The 22,328-nt window shown below is 40.2% G+C and overlaps 1 protein-coding gene across 1 annotated transcript; it reads left to right on the top strand.

Annotated features, from left to right (window-relative positions):
• Positions 1-569: 569 nt before the first annotated feature.
• On the top strand, positions 570-21,532 carry LOC118368608 (oligosaccharyltransferase complex subunit ostc). Its single transcript, XM_035752865.1, has 4 exons — positions 570-942; positions 7,159-7,252; positions 7,867-8,064; positions 20,992-21,532. Exons 1-4 carry the CDS (start codon positions 804-806, stop codon positions 21,008-21,010), a joined length of 450 nt encoding a protein of 149 aa, XP_035608758.1. The 5' UTR covers positions 570-803; the 3' UTR covers positions 21,011-21,532.
• The last annotated feature ends 796 nt before the right edge of the window (positions 21,533-22,328 follow it).

Genomic DNA, 22,328 nt, shown 5'->3' with positions numbered 1-22,328 from the left:
GTATATGCATGTCCCTTAAGGTCCTTGTGTAATTGTAATGTGATATTGTACCCCCTAGCTCGATTGTCTATTGTTTGTAATCTATGTATGCTTGTGTTCCCTCGTGTGCTTTATGTATTGATTTGTTATTAATAAAAATATATATAAAAAAGGGGGTTAGGCCGGGGTAGACCGCCATTGTAAATTAGAATGTGTTCTTAACTGACTTGCCTGGTTAAATTAAATATATATGACTGGTCATTGCCTAGCAGTCGCCGATTGTGATTTGCATAAAGCTGGGAAAGGTGTAACATCACGCCGCTCAATGGTCCCCTGCCCTCTCCGCTTCTCATCCACTGAAAATGAATGGGACTCGGTGTTTCACCGCGCGTGTCACACATTGTGCAGTGCACACGGCGTTAATGACGAGCCGGTGGAAGCGTTGCTGAGAGCCCATGGGCTTGGGAGAGTCCTCGAAGGAATATTTCCTTTCGCTGCAGGCGGGAGTTCCTTTTTTCTAGAACCTGGTTGAGTGTCGCACAATAACTACGTCAACACTAAAGGTCTTAGCAGGTAAGCGAAACATTTGAAGGATAATAAACTGGTCACATGTCAGTTCAGATTGTCTTCAAGATGTGTATATAGAATAGTTATATGAAATAACATTTCAGTGCATGAAATTCATTATTTGTGATTTAAAAAGTATAGTATTTGCTTCGAAGTGTTTATCTACTAACTAGATTTTCGGTACTTCCTGGACACGTCGTCGTAGAGCAGCCAGACATCTCAGTTTACCTGAAGAGTAAAATCGTATTGAATTAGCAATGGAGACATTCTACGGTGTACCTTTCGCAGTGTTAGAATGTCCTAATATAAAACTCAAAAAGCCATCATGGCTGCACATGCCGTCGGCTATGACAGTCTATGCAATCGTTATTGTATCGTACTTTCTCATCACTGGAGGTAAGTTGTCGAACACTGCAGCGTCGTTAGCTGTAACCGATGGTTTTGTAAAGCCTCGATACAGGATTTGTCTGTTAATGTTTAAAGTTACATCCGGCTTCTAAATAGCTAACATTAGGTACATGTATTGCCTACTAAAATATGATTCAACGTCTTCACACGTATTTTATGCAGTCAGACCTATTCAATCGGCTAATCAGTGTTGGGCCGAGTACGGAGGAGTTGGTTGGCTATTGTGTAGCTAGCTAACTAATTAGCTAGTACTAGCTATGTGTGTAACTGTTCACCAAACCCACGGTTCAGTACATATTGTGGTTTTGGGGTCACGCTCGTTTACGGTACAGCGGAAAAAATGAATTCCATCAGTTACTGTAATACGTTTGTTTATTTGGCAAAATAATTAAAAACAGTTTGACATTCACAATGATCTTGGCATTGTTTGTTACAGGGTGTGTTCGTCAATTCAAACTGGAGTGCCAGAGTGCGCTCTGGGTGTAAATTCAGACAGTTGTCAGATCTTCCGTTCCTAAATTCAGAGTTCAGAGCGCACACTGAACCATCTGGCCTAGGAGTAGGGTTGATTCGAGTGTTCTGAACTCAACGGCAGTCAAGCACCCAAACTAAGATTTGCAAACTATTTACAGACCCAAATGAGAATCTCACTCTGACCATTTTACTCGCCCTAGCAGAACGAGGGTGAATTGGGGTGTTCATGTTATCCAGAGCGTTGGTGACTGTAACTATGCTGCTGGCAACAATTCAATGACTTTTTTTGACGACTTTTACTGACATTCACCATTTTGAACGGGTGTTGAGCGAAAGTAAACTATTAGTTATTCTGTGCTCTGCTACACTCAGACGAGTGCTCTGAAATCGGAGTAGATAGCCAGAGTGAATTTACGAACATAGAGTACCACCGCATGAGTCATAATACCCATAAAACCTAGCGGTCAAACAGGGAAATGGTTCCAATTGTTTTTTCACCATACATTTTTTTCCCATTGGGGATTTTAGAAACACTTAAAATTAGGTTTTTGTTTTGTCGGCTTACCCTGCCATGATGTGTTACTGACTTTTTTGTAAGTGTTCATTTTAGTTATTTGTTTGATCTGCTGGTGCTTGCCGTAATAAGTCCTATATTCATTATGTTCTGGAATGTTACATTGAACAGAAACGGTGCTGAACTGAAAGTCCAGTTGAATAAAGGGGAGGGGTTGGAAAGCTGTCAGCTTGGCACTTCCTTTTAAATCTTTGCTTCAAGCCACACCTTGCCACACTCACCAAAAAGGAGCAAACATGCCAGTCTGTTCAAGAACGTTTTGGGGAAATGTGTAGTTCAGAACAAACTGTTCCGCAACATAGCAAACATTCTGCATGCACACTGACTTTGGTCGCCAGCTGTACGGTGTAGAGGTCGACCGACTATGATTTTTCAACGCCGATACCAATTATTGGAGGACCAAAAAAAGCCGATACCGATTAATCAGGCAATTTACATTTTTTAAATTTGATTTATTTGTAATAATGACAATTACAACAATACTGAATGAACACTTATTTTAACTTAATATAATATCAATAAAATCAGTTTAGCCTCAAATAAATAATGAAACGCGTTCAATTTGGTTTAAATAATGCAAAAACAAAGTGTTGGAGGAGAAACTAAAAGTGCAATATGTGCCATGTAAAAAAGCTAATGTTTAAGTTCCTTGCTCAGAACATGAGAACATATGAAAGCTGGTGGTTCCTTTTAACATGAGTCTTCAATATTCCCAGGTAAGAAGTTTTAAGTTGTAGTTATTATAGAAATTATAGGACTATTTCTCTATACGATTTGTATTTCATATACATTTGACTATTTGGATGTTCTTAAAGGCACATTAGTATTGCCAGTAACAGTATAGCTTCCATCCCTCTCCTCGCCGCTACCTGGGCTCAAACCAGGAACACATCGACAACAGCCACCCTCGAAGCATCGTTACGCTGGTGCCTACCATCGCTCAGTCAGACTGCTCTATCAAATCATAGACTTAATTATAACACACAGAAATACGAGCCTTGGGTCATTCATATGGTCGAATCCAGAAACTATCATCTCAAACGAAACGTTTATTCTTTCAGTGAAATACGGAACCGCTCCGTATTTAATCTAACGGGTCGCATCCATAAGTCTAAATATTGCTGTTACACCATTGGCGGTTGTACAATGTGTCATAATTACATACATTCTGGTAAATTAGGTGGCCCAAACGGTTGCATATACACTGACTGCAGGACACGCTAGATAAACTAGTAATATCATCAACCATGTGTAGTTAACTAGTCATTTTGATTGTTTTTTACAAGACTAATGCTAGCTAACAACTTACCTTGGCTTACTGCATTCGTTTAACAGGCAGTCTCCTCGTGGATTGCAAAGAGGCAGGTGGTTAGAGCGTTGGACTAGTTAACCTTAAGTTTGAATCCCCCGAGCTGACAAGGTAAAAATCTGTTTTGCCCCTGAACGAGGCAGTTAACCCACCGTTCCTAAGCAGTCATTGAAAATAACAATGTGTTCTTAACTGACTTGCCTAGTTAAATAAAGGTGGCCAAATAATAAAAATAAATTGGCCAAATCGGTGTCCAAAAATTCAGATTAATCGGTCGACCTCTAGTACGGTGTTTCCTCCGACTCATTGGTGCTGCTGGCTTCCGGGTTAAGGGAGCAGCGTCAAGAAGCAGTGTGGCTTGTTTCGGAGTACGCATCGCTCTTGACCTTTCCAGATTCCGTACGGGAGTTGCAGCGACGGGGAAAACGTTCATGAACGCACCTCAGGATTAATACACATTCATCCAGTGCCAGATCTGACTGACCCATGTGCCAATCTGTGTCACAAACATACATTTTGGAAGCTGCTTCTCCCTCAACAGTGCCCCATAGTTATTTTTATTTTGGGGGGGTAGATTGTGAGTTCTATCAATGTAATTGTTTAAAATACTTGCACATGTCTCGGACATTCCATGCGAATTAATATGAATAGGTCTGTTTAATATTGTTCTGGCTTGTCGTTCCAAATAGAGGGAATATTTTTATTAAAGAAAAGGTGTTCAGTGTAGGCAGGGCCATAATTAAATGGGTTAACTGGGATATGACTAACAAAATATCCCCCTGATTAATTATTATTTACAAATAAGACAGGTATTTACCTTTCCATCTTCCTACCATGAAAAGGTAAATACTTGTATTTGTGATTCTTTAGTCATATACAGTTGAAGTCAGAAGTTTAAATGCACCTTAGCCAAATACATTTAAACTCAGTTTTTCACAATTCCTGACATTTGCTCAAAGTCAAAATACCCTGTCTTAGGTCAGTTAGGATCACCACTTTATTTAAAAAATGTGAGATGTCCGAATAATAGTAGAGAATTAGTTATTTCAGCTTTTATTTCTTTCATCGCATTCCCAGTGGGTCAGAAGTTTACATACACTCAATTAGTATTTGGTAGCATTGCCTTTAAATTCAACTTGGGTCAAATGTTTCAGGTAGCATTCCACAATCTTAACACAATAAGTTGGGTGAATTTTGGCAAATTCCTCCTGACAGAGCTTGTGTAACTGAGTCAGGTTTGCACACGCCTTTTCAGTTTTGCCCACACATTTTCTTTAGGATTGATGGCCACTCCAATACATTGACTTTGTTGTCCTTAAACTTCATAGGGCTGCAATCCCGTTCAAGGGATCAATATGACAACAGCCACTGAAAGTGCAGGGCGCCAAATTCAAAACAACAAATCTCATAATTAAAATTCCTCAAGCATTACAAGTATCTTATACCATTTTAAAGGTAATCTTGTTGTTAATAGGCTTTACAGCGAAAGCACTACAAACGATTGTTAGGTCAGAGCCAAGCCACAGAAAAACACAGCCATTTTCCAGCCAAAGAGAGGAGTCACAAAAAGCACCAATAGAGAGAATTAATCACTAACTTTTGATCTTCATCAGATTACACTCATAGGACTTCATGTTACACAATACATGCGTGTTTTGTTCGGTAAAGTTCATATTTGTATAAAAAAAATCTCTGTATACATTGGGCGCATTTTGTTCAGCAGTTCCAAAAACATCCGTAGAATTTTCAGAGCCACAACAATTTACAGAAATACTCATCATAAATATTGATGAAAATACAAGTGTTATACATGGAATTAAAGATATACTTCTCCTTAATGCAACCGCTGTCAGATAATAAAAAAAAAAGCTTTACGGAAAAAGCAAACCATGCTATAATCTGAGAACAGCGCTCAGAGAACAAATGCATATATCCGCCATGTTGGAGTCAACCGAATGCACTCCCAGGAATCCCAGGTCCACAATAAATGTTTGATTTGTTCGATAATGTCCATTTATGTCCAAATAGCTACTTTTGTTAGCTCGTTCGGTAAACAAATCAAAACTCACGAAGCGCTTTCATAGTTGCAGACGAAATGTCAGTTCCGTTACAGACCGTAGAAACTTGTCAAACGATGTATGGAATCAATCTTTAGGATGTTTTTTAACATACATCTTCAATAATATTCCAACCGGCGAATTACTTTGTCTTCAGAAAAGGAATGGGAGATGCCTCATGTGAAATGCGCGTGACTGCTGCCAGACCTCTGACTCAATCCACTCTCATTCGGCTCCACTTCACAGTAGAAGCCTCAAACAAGTTTCTAAAGACGGTTGACATCTAGTGGAAGCCTTAGGAAGTAGGATATTGGTAATCTCGCACTTCCTAACTTCAATAGGGGGTGAGTTCAAAATTGACCAACCTCACATTTCCCACTTCCTGGTTTCATATCGCCGGGGCTATTTGACGCTTATGCAGTATGCCGGTTAGATTTGGGTATGTCATTTTAGGTGAGAATTGTGTGTGGGGGGGGGGGTCCAAATCCTTGAGGTTGTGTTGTGAAAAGTGTTATGAAATGTAATGTGTCATTCTAATTGTATATCGCTGCCTTAATGTTGCTGGACCCCAGGAAGAGTAGCTGCCTTAATACCTTTAAAAAGATTGCCATGGGTCTGCACAATCACGCAAATGGTACTGAACTCATGACAGGACCATGTTTTGACATTGTATTGGCTATTGAGGGTTTTTTGCTATGTGACTTTGTGAAAATCATCTTTTGGCATTTTATATCTATTCCGTTTTCGGCACGAGGAAAAAGTGCAGTCCGGAGTCCTTGAGACGTCGCTTCCCTAAACCCTAACCTTAAGCCTTATCTTGACCATTTAAAATTAATTTCAATGGGGGTGGGGGTAGGAATGTCCCAAGGATCCCGGATAGCACAGATCACGAGACAAATCACCAGAATTTGCACATTCAGAAATAAAGATCAGGTCTGGAGATCAGGTCACTCGCTTAAAAAAAGCATTCTGTTTACATCTGACTCCAGTGCCATGTTTCTTAAAAATTATCATATGTATGACATTTCAGATTTAGATATGATCATTTTACAGTAGGTAATGAACTACACTATACATACAAAAGTATGTGGACACCTTCAAATTAGTTGATTTTGGCTATTTCATCCACAGGTATACAGCCACAGGTATAAAATCTCCATAGTCAAAGTAGAATGACCTTACTGAAGAGCTTAGTGACTTTCAGCATGGCACCATCATAGGATGCCACCTTTCCAACAAGTTCATCAAATTTCTGCCCTGCTAGAGACCGGCCAACTGTAAGTGCTGTTATTGTGAAGTGGAAACATCTAGGAGCAACAAAAGCTCCGCTTGTGTGGCCTCACTGAACAGGACCACAAAGTGCTGTAGGGGGGACCAACTCCATGTTAATGCCTGTGATTTAAAAAAATAATAATAATTATGAGGTGTTTGACTAGCAGTTCTCCCCATACTTTTGCTCATGTAGTGTATGTTTTCAAAGTAACTTAGTTATACCTTTAAGTGAAATTGACGTTATTGTTAGCAGCTTGGTAAACACTATTTTCAGAGTAGCTTTCACAATACTGTGGCTAAAGATTTTGATTTATTTATTAGCCGATTGAGTAGGCTAACATGTAGCAAACTACTAAGCCAGCTCAGCTGGTATGGGCTAGCTTTGCACCCTCCTTTACCCTTACACATGGCATTTACCATCCCAATTCATATTATTATGCCAGTGCGTAACTGTTGATTTTCCTTCTTGCTACTAGCTAGTTAGCTAACTGATTTCCTCGTGTCTCTCCCATCTGCAGGCATCATCTACGATGTCATTGTGGAACCACCTAGTGTGGGTTCAATGACCGATGAACATGGGCACCAGCGGCCTGTCGCCTTTTTGGCATACAGGTAAGTACGCAACACCTTTCCTTGCCCATTCATGTACAGTAGACTAATGCTAGTGTTAATGCGCCTTGCTTGCGTTATGAGTTTTGGAAACATTTAGAAATTTCATATCAGTACAATTTCTTTTTTTTATACGAAAGATACTCTTACTGTACCCAGTTTTGGCACAGTTGCAAGTGGCTGTGTTTTGAATAACACATGCTTCCAGCCAAAGTACAATATATCCTACCCAGTTGCATTCTAATGGAAATTGCTCTGTGCAACTGTGCTGAAACGATGTATAGAAAGTGTTTCGGTTATATTTGAAAAATGATTTCTTGCTTATATGAAGGTTCAGTTCCAAATGTTTCCAAAACCGCATTGCAAGCAAGGATTATTCAAGTTTCTAAATGTTAAAACAGCGTTGGGACTGTAGTACACATTTGGCCAGCTGTCGTCCATACGTTCAACTGAGAACCCTTCAACTGTAATCCCCTTTGGGATCTTGAGAGCTAACACATGCTGTTTCTGCATTGTCAATGCCTGGGGCTATTATTTACTCCATTCATTATCTGCATTGTATTGCACAAATTTGAGGGGTAGTCACATAACCATCTTTTTTTCTCTTTCCTATGAAGAGTGAATGGCCAGTACATCATGGAAGGGTTGGCCTCCAGTTTCCTCTTCACCATGGGAGGCTTGGGCTTCATAATCCTAGATCGCTCGAATGCCCCAAACATCCCTAAACTCAACCGCTTCCTTCTGTTGTTCATCGGTTTTGTCAGTGTCCTGCTCAGCTTCTTCATGGCCAGAGTGTTCATGAGAATGAAACTGCCGTAAGTCTACTCTCTTGTGAAAATTTCCAATCGTGCCCCCCAACCTAAAACACATGAAACTGTGGGGTGGGGAGAAGTTTGCTACTTTTAGGATGGACAGCGCAACAAAACCCTTCCCCACCCTACTGCTCCCATTTAAAACCATCAAGTTGCTGTGTTTTTACACATTTGTTTGTCTGGTTTAAAGGGGACCTAATCATCAACACAAGTAACACTCTTGATAGTAACAGATACATCATATTTTATTGGTCACATACACTTGGTTAGCAGATATTATTGCGAGCGTAGCGAAATGCTTGTGCTTCTAGTTCTGACAGTACAGTAATATCTAACAATTCCACAAATGCTTAATACACACATCTTAAGTAAAGAAATCGAATAAGAGTATATAAATATATGGATGAGGTAATATCAGAGCGGTATGGGCTAAGATGCAATATATATATTTATACTGTATTCTATACTATGAGATGTATAGAATACATGCAAGATATGTAAACATTAAAGTGACTAGTGATCAATTTATTAAAGTGGCTAATGATTTCAAGTCTGTATGTAGGCAGCAGCCTCTCTGTGCTAGTGATGGCTATTTAACAGTCTGATGGCCTTGAGATGGAAGCTGTTTTTTCAGTCTCTCAATCCCAGCTTTGATTCACCTGTACTGACCTTGCCTTCTGGCAGTGGCTCGGGTGGATGTTGTCCTTGATGATCTTTTTGGCCATTGTGTGCTGTAGGGGTCCTGGAGGGCAGGTAGTTTGCCCCCGGTGATGCGTTGTGCAGCTAGCACCAACCTCTGAGGAGCCCTGTGGTTGTGGGCGGTGCAGTTACTGTACCATGTGGTGATATAGCCCGACAGGATGCTCTCAATGGTGCATCTGTAAAAGCTTGTGAGGGTTTTAGGTGACACGGCAAATTTCTTCAGCCTCCTGAGTTTAGTGAACCGAGACTGATCTCGGAGTGACCCCCGACCGAGGAAAAAAAGTCATAATAAAATAATTCCATTCCCCCAGCTGTGTCTATTGACAGTTGTCAGTGACATGAACATTCTATTGAAATGGTTACTTGCATAGTGGAGTCTTTTGAGACATGCAGCTAGCTAGCTAAACAATGAACCATAATCCCAACTCATAACGTTACTACCCTGCATGAATCTGCAGGTAGCTAACCAACCAGGTTCAATGTTAGCTAGCTAACATTAGGCTATAACTAGCAATACAAATAGCTCTGAGGTACGAATAATATTATTACACAGATCATACGCATAACGTTAGTTAGCTAACAATATAATTTAACTTCAAATTTAAAGTGACTTTCTGAGGATTAGAAATGTGTAATATCTGAAAATGTAGCTAGATAGACTATCTTACCCATATACATGGATGGACGCTTCTCCCTCTGTCACGGATGCCATGAGTTATGGTTAGTGGTTATAGCATTGGGCCAGTAACTGAGTTGAATCCCTGAGTTGACAAGGTAAAAATGTTGTTCTGCCCCTGACCAAGGCAATTAACCCACTGTTCCTAGGCCGTCATTGTAAATAAGAATTTGTTCTGAATTGACTTGCCTAGTTAAATAAAAAATGGGTTAGGGTTAGTTTGAAGATGTAAAACACATGTCTCCGGATTACAACAGCCTTTTGTGTTCTCTTTTTGACTCATTCGCTATCAAACGCCAGAATTTTCTCTATCTCCTTAGCTAATTTCAAAACTCGGTCCTCTGGAAAGTGGAGACCAACACTTACGCAGTTCTACTGCATGATATATATTTTTTAAAAGCTGTGTTAGAAAGAATTACCGACACATACTGACCAGCTCATGTTATAGACATAAGTGTGCCACATGGCAGACCAATCCAAACACTTCTCTCGACATGTCCAGCCCACTCATTATCTCAGCCAATCATGGATAGGGGGAAGGTTGCTCTCTTTCTGTGGCTAAACTAACTAGGCTCGTAATTTAACAATTGTATTAGTATTTAGATGGCATACAAGTTTGTTAAAGGCACATGAAAATGTTTACATGTTCCAGAAGGCATTTCTTTTGATCAAATAAAATAAAATTGCATTCAAAATGCTCTCCTGTGAAGTAGTGATGCGTGGCATACACCTAGTTTCCTGATTAGTCACATAAGGTCCTACAGTTGACAGTGCATGTCAGAGCAAAAACCAGGAATTGTCCTTAGAGCGCCGAGACGGGATTGTGTTGAGGCACAGATCTGGGGAAGGGTAGCAAAATATTTCTGCAGTATTTAAGGTCCCCAAGAACACACTAGCCTCCATTCTTAAATGGAAGAAGTTTGGAACCACCTCTTCCTAGAGCTGGTCGCCTGGCCAAACGGAGCAATCGGGAGAAGGGCCTTAGTCAGGGAGGTGACCAAGAACCCGATGGTCACTCTGACAGAACTCCAGAGTTCCTTTGTGGAGATGGGAGAATCTTTCAGAAGTACAACCATTTCTGCAGCATCAGGCCTTAATGATAGAATGGTAGAATGGACTGAAGCCACTCCTCTGTAAAAGGCACAAGATGGCCCGCTTGGAGTTTTCCAAAAGGCACCTAAAGACTCTGACCATGACAAACTAGATTCTCTGGTCTGATTAAACCAAGATTCAACTATTTGGTCTGAATGACAAGCATCATGTCTGGAGGAAACCTGCCACCATCTCTACGGTGAAGAATGGTGGTGGAAGCTTCATGCTGTGGGGATGTTTGTCAGCAGCAGGGATTGGGAGATTAGTCTGGATCGAGAGAGAAATCAACGGAGCAAAGTACAGAGATCCTTGATGAAATCCTGCTCCAGAGAGCTGAGGACCTCAGACTGGCGCGAAGGTTCACTTTCCAACAGGACAATGACCCTAAGCACACATCCAAGACCACGCAGAAGTGGCTTCGGGACATGTCTCAATGTCTTTGATTGGCCCAGCTAGAGCCCGGACTTGAACCCCATCAAACATCTCTGGCGAGACCTGAAAATAGCTGTTTAGCGACACTCCCCATCCAACCTGACAGAGCTTGAGAGGATCTGCTGAGAAGAATGGGAGAAACTCCCCAAATACAGGTGTGCCAAGCTTGTAGCATCATGCACTGTATGCTCAAGTGTGCTGCCACCTCATTGCTGGCTCAGTAACCCATATCTTAAATCTAACATTGTCAGGAAATATACCTAAAGTATGGAAAACCGCTAACATGCTGCTACTCCATGAGGACGGGGGTAGTAGTGATCTTGATAATTATTGTCCCATCTCTAGGCTTGTGTCTAGCTAAAATTCTTGAATCTATGGTAAATAAGACACTTTGCTGGGTTCTGACACCTGCTCATTGTTTCATGATTCTCTTAGTGACAGAACTCAGGCCATGGTGATTGATGGGGTTAAGTCCGAATTTCTTGAAGTACATAAGTGTTCTACGGGAGTCTGCTCTGGGACCTGTTTTTGTCACTATTTACATAAATGCTATTGGTCAATCTGTTAAAGAATTGACATTTCATCAATATGCGTATGATACTAATATGTACGCAATTGCTCTGACTGCTGACCTGGATTTTACCAGGCAACAGTCTGATTTTGCATCTGTACAGGTAGCCATTACTGATTTTTAAAACGTGTGCTTAATACGGGCAAAACTAAATGCATGCTGTTTTCAAGTTCTCGTAAAATTGCCTTGGCTGGATTACATCTTCACTCATCAGATGGTTCTGTAATCGAACGAGGTCATGCATACAAATACCCTGCATACATATATTAGCACCTGCTAGACAAGAGAATGTTGTCCTTATGCAGCAAATTCATCAGATGCATATCAACCCACAAGGTGCAGCAAACATAAGCACCAATGCTTGATAACTAGTGCATCAACAATCATATTGTAAAGGATTAATTGCATGAAGAAATTAGTGGAAATATATTAATAAAAAAAAAACAATAGTTATGGATATGTTTTGTATAATTCTATTAAGTCCTAGAAAAGAAGTAGGCCTTTTTACCTATGCATTTTCTTTACAATAAAACATTAGTGTAATCCATTTGATCAACTTTATTTGTAGATTTAATTAGTAATGAAGTTGTAGTAAAATCTTTTGACAAAGTTATAACGAAAAAGATGATGATAATAATAACTAGCCAGGTGCGCATGTGAAATGATTTGCTGTATTCCTAAACAAAAGAACCAGTGCATGAAGAATTGTAAAGGATGAATTGCATGAAGAAATATTTGTGGAAATGTGTTCATGACAAGATACAATCAACAAATAACAGTTTTTATATCGGACACTGTATTGTGCCCTTTTTACCCATACCTTTACGCATGAATCAATCTCGTCTTCTCTCGTCTTTATGCTTCGGGTCAGCACACAGCTTCGGGAGCAAGCCCAACAAACAAATCGGTTGCACTGCACACCGTTTTCATGGGCCTTGTTTTGTGTGCACCTGCCGACTTGACATTGTCTTCCTTTTCCCGAGAGGGAGCAGTGGTGCTTGGGGAAGAGGGAGAGCAGGATGTGCTGCTGCTTGGCGGCTGTAGCTTCTTGATGTTCATGTGGTTCTCACGAAGCTCACATGCCAGATCCATGATGAAATCGCTCCTGTTGACTGTCTTGTCAAGACATTGCTTGTACAACGTGCGCTTTGATAGCAGCCATGTCGCGCAAGTTGCAGAACACCGCAACAGGCCAGAGGTGAGTGTACTCTGTAAAAGGAGATAGTCTTGCCATCTGGTCCAGTGCATCCACACCAACCTATTACATAAAATAAAGGTTTGAATAGTAATAACATTCATGTCATATAAGATTATATTTGGTGTTTGACAGATGGAAATGATATGTATATAGCAGAGATGTATACCTTTGTGCGATAGTCGTCTGTCTCCAGTTTCTTTTTCTGGTCACTGCCAATGGCAACAGTGGGATGCATGGTACTGAGGATGCAAATACTTTCTTTTGCATCTGTACACCATAAGTGTTGCTTTACCACTTTCCGTCACTGTGGAGTACACCTCTGCTGGTATGTTTTGCGCAGAGGGGCAGCTCCCGCCTTTGTTTGTTCACTATTCCAAGCAGGCTAGTCTTCTTTGCAATCAACTTGTCTGCCATGGCCACATTTCTGCCTTTGCCAATGTAAGGCTCCACGAGTCTCAACAACAGTCTCAAACAGTCGCTCACCCACTGGCCTGGTTTCGATTTTGAAAGCCATTGAGCAAGTTCTTGGTTTTGACATCGGCGGCCAACTAAAAATCAATTCCAAATTTGTCTGGTTTGTTGACCATGTATTGGGTAAAATGGCACCGAGCTTTTGTTGGGAACAGTTACTCATCAGTTATGTCTCCTGGCTTGTAACAAGCAGTGCAATTCTTCACAACACTTTTCTAGGTGTCTGAGACTGCGGCAAATGTGTCTGTCTGCACGCCTATTGGTCTCATCTCCTTGTTATCAACGCAGGTGTCTCATGATCTCTCTGAAGCGGTTGCGTGGCATGGTCTCTCTGGAAAAAGTCCACCCCATACCTATCAGACTAATGACTCCACATCCATGCTCTTTCCGCCTTATGCTACGTGGACATACAAGAGTGCAATAAATGCATTCAGTTCATTCATACACATGTTCCTTGTTTTGTTTCCTTTTCTGTGCAAATGAGTGATGTTGCAGCACAGAGACTGTACTATCTACATGTCACAAACAAAGAACTGAATCCTCTGGCAATTTGTCTCTGCATGAGGTGTAGAACCTGCTCTTTGTGAATATTCTGGTGAGGCCGCCTTCCTGTTGGGATCTCGTCTCTTTTCTACCCAAACCGTGCCATCCCTCCCAGACTCCTGTCTCACGTGGCACTTGGGATCTGTTCTGTTTCTGCGGCGAGGCTCAGGCATCGGAGGCCGAGGCTCGAAGTAAACATCAGAATCGGATGACTCTTCATCAGCAACTTTGATTTCAAGCACAATATCTGACTCCAACTCATTGAAATTCTGCAGCATTTGCAATGCTGTCAGTGCGTCCCTTAGTTTGGTTCGGCTTGCCATTGTGAATGTTGTACTCCGTGTCTGGGGAGATTATATACAATTTCCAGCATTTCATAATAAAATAATTAGACCACCCACAATTCTTCAGTACACTATTGTTCTAAGTTCAATCATCTTCACCCGTATCATTCAGATGAATCAAATTATTTCACCCTCATCATTCAGTTAATTTAAGTCGCGTGCACCATTATCAGTTTCTATCGCCCATTCATCCATTGACGACAGAATAACATTTTAATTTGATTGTTACTCATTTTTAATTAGTAGCCAGAGCGGTCATAGCATGTGTTGGTTTCCCTTACAATACATTTAATTAGTAAAACGGTTATAGTAAATAAAACAGTCCAGGAACGGCTTCTTTTTACAAATTTAAAATGTGAGTATGGTATCAACCCGCAAGGCACGCACGCAGTCAAATGTATTAACATGAGCGCTAACACTGATAAACGGGCATAACAAACTCATTACACTATTGTCTTTATAAATTAAATCAACCTCTTCACCCAGTTAGGCCTAATTTTGAAATTCAATTGGGAAGTGAGGTGCAGTATTGGCCATTCAGTGGGCTGGCATCAATTGCTTCACTGGATAGAGTCAAGGATATGTTTTGCATTATTCTGAAGGCCTACTGCAACATGTACTATGTTTTAATTTCCTTACAATAAATTTGATTAGTAATACAGTTATAATAAATAAAACAGTCCCATAGCTTATTTTTACAAAGTAAAATATAAAAGAATGGTCAACCCCCAAAACGTGTGGTCAAATTATTTGCTGCTGACAAATAGGCATAACACTAACTCATTACACTTGTCTTTCAAAATCAAATCAACCTCTTCACCATCATTCAGTTAGGCTTAAATTAAATTGTGAATTAAGGTGCACAATTTATCATCCATGCAGTGAGAAGAGAGAGGCATTAGCGCCTGGCTGGGTACCAACGTCCAACAGCACATTGTCTTGGAGGGTTAAGTTAGGAATAGGGTCATAAAAAAAGGTAAAGGCTCCCTCTGACAAATGAGCAGAGGGAAATAAATGTAGCAAAGGTAATGGAAGGAGCAGGACATTTTTTAAATGTGTTTTTTGTTGTTGTATTTATTAAACGTCAGTGACTGTCGTTTTATCATAGCGCCCTTCATTTTTCACAGGAGACAGTTTTACTGCTTATCTTTATGTTCATGTAGACATTAAAAGGGGCGGCAGGGTAGCCTAGTGGTTAGAGCGTTGGACTAGTAAGCAAGTTCAAATCCCCGAGCCTACAAGGTACAAATCTGTCGTTCTGCCCCTGAACAGGCAGTTAACCCACTGTCCCTAGGCCGTCATTGAAAATAAGAATTTGTTCTTAAAACCTCTTAAGGCTAAGTGAGACGCCTACTTAGCCAACAGGAAATGCAAATGCGCAAAGCCAAATGCTAATAGTACTCGCTAAAACTCAAACTTTCATTAAAACACACATGCAGGGTACTCAATTAAAGCTACACCCGTTGTGAATCTAGCCAACATGTCAGATTTTTAAAATGCTTTTCGGCGAAAGCATGAGAAGCTATTATCTGATAGCATGCAACCCCCCCGAAATACCTGAAGGGAACGTAAAACAAAATAATTAGCGTAGCCGGCGCTACACAAAACGCAGAAATAAAATATAAAGCATTCATTACCTTTGACGAGCTTCTTTGTTGGCACTCCTATATGTCCCATAAACATCACAATTGGGTCTTTTTTTCCCGATTTAAATCCGTCCATGTATACCCAAAATGTCCATTTATGAAGCCCGTCTGATCCAGGAAAAAGCAGCTTTCCAAAACGCAACGTCATTTTTTTTAAATTAAAAAAGTTGCCTATAAACTTTGACAAAACACTTCAAACTACTTTTGTAAACCAACTTTAGGTATTAGTAAACGTTAATAATCGATCAAATTGATCACGGGGCGATCTGTATTCAATAGCAGCAAGTCTTGAAATCATGGTCCATATTCTCTCTTTCAAAACTAGTATCTCTACTTGCACGAGTCTATCACTTCAGTGTTTAATTGCTATATTGTAATTATTTCGCCACTTTGGCCTATTTATTGCCTTACCTCTTATGCTACCTCATTTGCACACACTGTATAGACTTTATTTTGTATTATTGACTGTGTTTGTTCCATATGTAACTCTGTTTGTGTCGTACTGCTTTGCTTTATCTTGGCCGGGTCGCAGTTGTAAATGAGAACTTGTTCTCAACTAGCCTACCTGGTTAAATAAAGGTGAAATAAATAACAGTAAAACAATTCAGACCCTTTACTCAGTACTTTGTTGAAGCACCATTGGCAGCGTTTTACAGCCCCGGATCTTCTAAGATATGACACTACAAGCTTGGCTCACCTGTAGTTGGAGTTTCTCCCATTTATCTGCAGATCCTTTCAAGCTCTCAGGTTGAGAGCGTTGCTGCATGGCTTTTTTCACGTCTCTCCAGAGATGTTCGAACGGGTTCAAGTCCGGGCTCTGGTTGGACCACTCAAGGACATTCAGACTTGTCCTGGAGTCACTCCTGCGTTGTCTTGGCTGTGTCCTTAGGGTTGTTGTCCTGTTGGAAGGTTAACCTTCACCCAAGTCTGAGGTCCTGAGGATATCTTTGTACTTTGTTCCGTTCATCTTTCCCTCGATCCTGACTAGTCTCCCAGTGCCTTCCACTGAAAAACATCCCCACAGCTTGTTGCTGCTACATGCTTCACCGTAGGGTTGGTGCCAGGTTTCCTCCAAATGTGACACTTGGCATTCAGGCCAAAGAGTTCAATCTTGGTTTCATCAGACCAGAGAATCTTGTTTATCATGGTCTGAGAGTCCTTTAGGCCAGGCAGCCAACTCTAGGAAGATTCTTGGTGGTTCCAAACTTCCATTTTAAGGATGATGGAGGCCACTGTGTTCTTGGGGACCTTCAATGCTGCATTTTGTGGTACCCTTCCCCAGATCTGTGCCTCGACACAATCCTGTCTCTGAGCTCTACAGACAATTCCTTCGACCTCATTGCTTGGTTTTTGCTCTGACGTGCACTGTTAACACTGGAACTTTATATATACACGTGTGCCTTTCAAAATCATGTCCAATCAATTGAATTTATCACAGGTGGACTCAAAGTTGTAGAAACATCAAGGATGATCAATTGAAACTGGATGCACCTGAACTGGATGCACCTGAACAAAATGTATATTCTCATAGCAATATATATATATATTTTTGTACATTTCTAACCATGTCTAAATCTGTTCGCTTTGTCATTATGGGGTATTGTGTGTAGATTGAGTAAAAATGTATTTAATCCATTTTAGAATAAGGCTGTAATAAAATGTAGAAAAAGGGAAGGGGTCTGAATACTTTAACATTTCAACCAATCAATTGGTCATTGGTCGAGAACAGACTTTCGGTTGACCAATTTCTTTTTGTCGGAGACGGCCCTAGTCTGGTTTTATTTATTTATACTAGTTTTTGTATTGTGCAGGGCATTTTTTTTAAAAATAGGACTTCCCTGTTTGAATAAAAGTAAATACAATATATACTTTTTTAAAAAAATCTTTATTTCAGAATTGGTAGTAGACGGTGGAAAAAGTACCCAATTGTCATACTTGAGTAAAAGTAAAGATGCCTTAATAGAAAATTACATAAGTAAAAGTGAGTCACCCAGTAAAATACTATTTGAGTACAAGTCTAAACGTATTTGGTTTTAAATTCACTTAAATATCAAGTGAATGTAATTGATAAAATATTCTTATGTATCAAAGTAAGTGTAAATCATTGCTAATTCCTTATTAAGCAAACCAGACGGCACAATTTTGATGTTAAAATGTATTTGCGGCTTGCCAGAGGCACTTTCCAACACTCATATAATTTACAAACTAAGCATTTTTGTTTAGTGAGTCCGTCAGATCAGAGACGCTAGGGGTGACCAGGGATGTTCTCTTAAGTGTGTGAATTGGACCCTTTTCCTGTCCTGCTAAGCATTCAAAATGTAATGAACTCTTTGCTGTCAGGGAAAATGTATGGAGTAAAATGTACACTACTTCCTTGAGGGATGTAGTAGTCAAGAAAAAGCACTAAAGTATTTTTACTTAAGTACTTTACACCACTAGTAGTAGACCCCCCCCCAGAAAAAAAACATGCTCATACCCAACTATTTTAAATACTGCAGGCTACTAAAATCATTCCAAAAGGCAACAATTATGCACTTTAGCCAGGCTTTGGGACCATGCGGATCAATCTCAACTATCCTATCGAGTTGCTTGTATTGTGACAATTAGGTCGGCTTTAGAGCGCATCTTTTTAGAGCATTGGTTGAGGTGGAAGATGGCTAGGTAACTTTTGTTTGTCTTCACTTGAAAATAAACTCAAGTTTTTAATCCCGGTGGTAAACTCGTTCGTAGAAGCGAGATTCTGTATGACGTATTTGTAGAATGTTAGGTTCCCTATCGACTGACATGACTCTTCCAGTCATAAGTTGCCGACCCCTGGTTTAACCCCTCCAAAACCCCAAATATAAGCTTGTTTCACACTATTGTTTGTTCAATTTTAAACACTGTAGAGCTTCAAAACATATTTAAAACTATCATGCTGATATCATGGATGGTTAGTCCTTGCATTCATAGCTCTGTCTGAATGGAAGTGTGGTTACATTTTTACAACCCCATCCCTAAGCGGTTTACCCGAAAAGGTGGCGAGGTGACCTCTATGTTGTGGTTTGAACTGCAGATTGCTACCATAATCGCATCATTCTTCAACTGGTCATTCAGTACAGAACTGTTTCCATTCAATTAAATGTTGAACACTGTTCTGTTGTACTGAACACACCCTTGTCTTGCAGGACAACCCTCTTTTGAAATTTGTTGTAATCACATTTTTTTGGGTCGCATACACATATTTAGCAGATGTTATTGTGGGCATAGCGAAATGCTTGTTCTTAGCTCCAACAGTGCAGTAATATCTTACTGTCATTAAATAAGAATTTGTTCTTAAGACTTGCCTAGTTTAAATAAAGGTTCAATTTAAAAAAGTATTAAAATATACAGTATATAAATGTGTGATGGGATGTATGGACAGAATGTGGATAGAATATTTAGAATATCTGTAGGATAGAAGTGTAAATATACAGTGGTGCAAAAAAGTATTGTCAGCCACCAATTGTGCAAGTTCTCCCACTTAAAAAGATGAGAGGCCTGTAATTTTCATCATAGGTACACTTCAACTATGACAGACAAAATGAGAACATTTTTTTAAATGAATTTATTTGCAAATTATTGTGGAAAATAAGTATTTGGTCAATAACAAAGTTTATCTTAATACTTTGTTATATACCCTTTGTTGGCAATGACAGAGGTCAAACGTTTTCTGTAAGTCTTCACAAGGTTTTCACACACTGTTGCTGGTATTTTGGCCCATTCCTCCATGCAGATCTCCTCTAGAGCAGTGACGTTTTGGAGATGTTTTTTTTTTTTTTTTTTTTTTTTTTTTTTTATCTGTCATAGATGAAGTGTACCTATGATAAATTACAGGCCTCATCTTTTTAAGTGGGAGAACTTGCACAATTGGTGGCTGACTAAATACTTTTTTGCCCCACTATATACAATAGTTGAATAGGATGGCATCGACTAGAATACAGAATTTACATATGAAATTAGAAAACAATATTAAAAATGACCAGTGTTCCATTATTAAAGTGGCCACTGATTCTATGTCTGTACATAGGGCAGCAGTCTCTAAGGTGCAGGGTTGAGTAGCTGGGTGGTAGCCTGCTAGTGACAGTGACTAAGTTCAGGGCGGGGTACTGGGTGGAGGCTGGCTAGTGATGGCTATTTAACAGTCTGATGGCCTTGAGATTGAAAAACAGCTTCTGTCTCTCGATCCCAGCTTTTTTGCAACTGTACTGACCTTGCCTTCTGGATGATAGCGGGGTGAACAGGCCGTGGCTCGGGTGGTTGTCTTTTGGTCTTCCTGTGACAGCTGGTGCTGTAGGTGTCCTGGAGGGCAGGCAGTGTGCCCCCGGTGATGCGTTGGGCAGACTGCACCACCCTCTGTAGAGCCCATGCAGTTGCTAGTGGTGCAGTTGCCGTACCAGGCGGTGATTCAGCCCGGCAGGATGCTCTCAATGGTGCATCTGTAAGAGTTTGCCAAGCCAAATTTATTCAGCCTCCTGAGGTTGAAGACACGCTGTTGCACCGCCTTCACCACTTTGTCTGTGTGGCTGGACCATTTTTCAGATTGTCAGTAATGTGTACGGCGAGGAACATAAAGCTTTATGTAGATGTGGTGAAACTTCCACGTCCGGTTTTTGTACCTTGATGCTTCTCTCCACTGTCTTAAAAATAACAAAGACAGCAAATGCTCCTGGGTGCAGCCAGTGGTGCCGTTTCCCCTAATGCAGCTTTAAAGGGATAGTGCAAGATATTTTTTAAGCACATTTTCTACGTAGTCAGACTCATGGATACAAATTTCTTTGTCTCTGCGTGCAGCTTGAACTAGTGTTTAGCGCAATGATTGGAAGTGTTCAGGATCAGCTAGCATGCTAATTGATCCCAAAGACGTCCAGTCGTTGCGCTAAAGCAATACCATTAATATAATTTGGGCTGAAAACTAAAACTATCAAATACTTAAGTATGCAGAATATAGGTCTATATCATAAACTTGTCGATTTAGGTTGCATTTTGAGTGAAACATCCCCTCGTCAAGGCACTCAGTGGTGTTGTCCTCAAAATTAGAGCTGTCATTTACATGTGAGTTGCATTAGCAGAATGTGATGCTCATATTTAAGGTCTATGATATCAGTCAGCTATTTACCTGAACTGCAGATAAATGTGTCAAGTGTTGTGTTCATGGTCTACCTTTTTCTATTTTCACTGTACCTATGTTGGAAGCCTACTCTAATCTGTCTCTACCTTTCCTTTATATTTCTCAGTGGGTACCTCATGGGTTGAAGATGGCCACAACACATTACGAAGACAGAATGGTGAAGGACTGCCAAAGATTTAAGCTTCAATTGATTTAAGCTAGCCTAAAATGTTATGATAATACAGATTTAAATTGCAAATAAAGAATTGACAGTAACATCTGTCCCTGGCAATAAGCCTTTGACCGTGTTTGAGTGATGTGACATTTAATACAATGTGCATCTCAATAGTCGAGGCTTCCTATCCTCGTCTCCTTTCCTTCCACTAAATGGTGCGATGGAATTCCCTTACAGGCTGTATTGCTAACCTGTCTTCAGTTATGCAGATGGCGAGAATGTGGAGACAAAGCCACTATAGACCATTGAGATGCACCCATTGGAAGGAGGGACACTTTAATGATTATAAATCTGAATGAGCAGTAAATTTGTGGGTTGTTGGGGTTATTGATAAGTAATGTTTTGTAGACCATTCTATCTTCCTAAATGCCTTCCAACATGTCACTGTTGTGTGTCTATTAGGAACTTAAATAAATGTTATTTCCAGAAAGCTTGTCATTCTCTAATCACATTTTTTTTTACAATATACTAGTAATATTTGGTATATTTGGTAATTCTTCGGTACTTTTGTAATCTTTTTAACCAGTAGTTCTGAAGGTAAAAGTGGACCACTACATCATTGCTCTGCTGTGTGCGCATCTTGCTAGCGGTCAGTCATATGGTGAGGGGCTGAAGCTACTTGGTGAACTCAAATTTCTACTGGGCTGGCCCACGTAGGGGAAAATGGTGCAGCACAGCTTCCAGAAAAACTTTTAAACTAGGTATTTTGTGGCAATTTTTTTTATTTAGCCATTATTTTACCAGGTAAGTTGACTGAGAACACGAAGAGGGTTTTTTAATTCCAGCTAGTTAAGGCTATTCTCGGAGGTTCAAAGATCCTACATTCGAAGCCTCTCCGCCATAGGTATAATTATGTGGGCATAACTCCGATAATGCAAGCCAAGCCTCCACCCTCTCTTGATCTCTCCACACCCGCAAAATTTCAGTCGCATCTTGCGCCCCACACTTCTCTCCATAGTGACTGGCAGCAGTGTTTGTCTTTCATTATGATTAAACCATGCTGTCATGGCAAAATACCATTGCCTCTTAACAACTTTCCTATGAAGATTAAATGGTTAGCCGCAAGCTGTTCTATCCTCACTGATATAGTCATTTTAATGTTGATCTAAATGGTTTTTAAAAGTATTTATTTCAGAGGTTTAAAATTAACTGAAAGGAATGATATAAACCGGTACATTGTTTGGGTTCGAACCTGTTCAGGACTTTATCTTGCTGGTTGGAACAGTGGA

Source organism: Oncorhynchus keta, chromosome 35 (genome assembly GCF_023373465.1).
Source record: "Oncorhynchus keta strain PuntledgeMale-10-30-2019 chromosome 35, Oket_V2, whole genome shotgun sequence".
NCBI classification, from domain to species: domain Eukaryota; kingdom Metazoa; phylum Chordata; class Actinopteri; order Salmoniformes; family Salmonidae; genus Oncorhynchus; species Oncorhynchus keta.
Note: the sequence above shows the minus strand (reverse complement) of the source record. Positions and strands in the feature narration are given on the sequence as shown.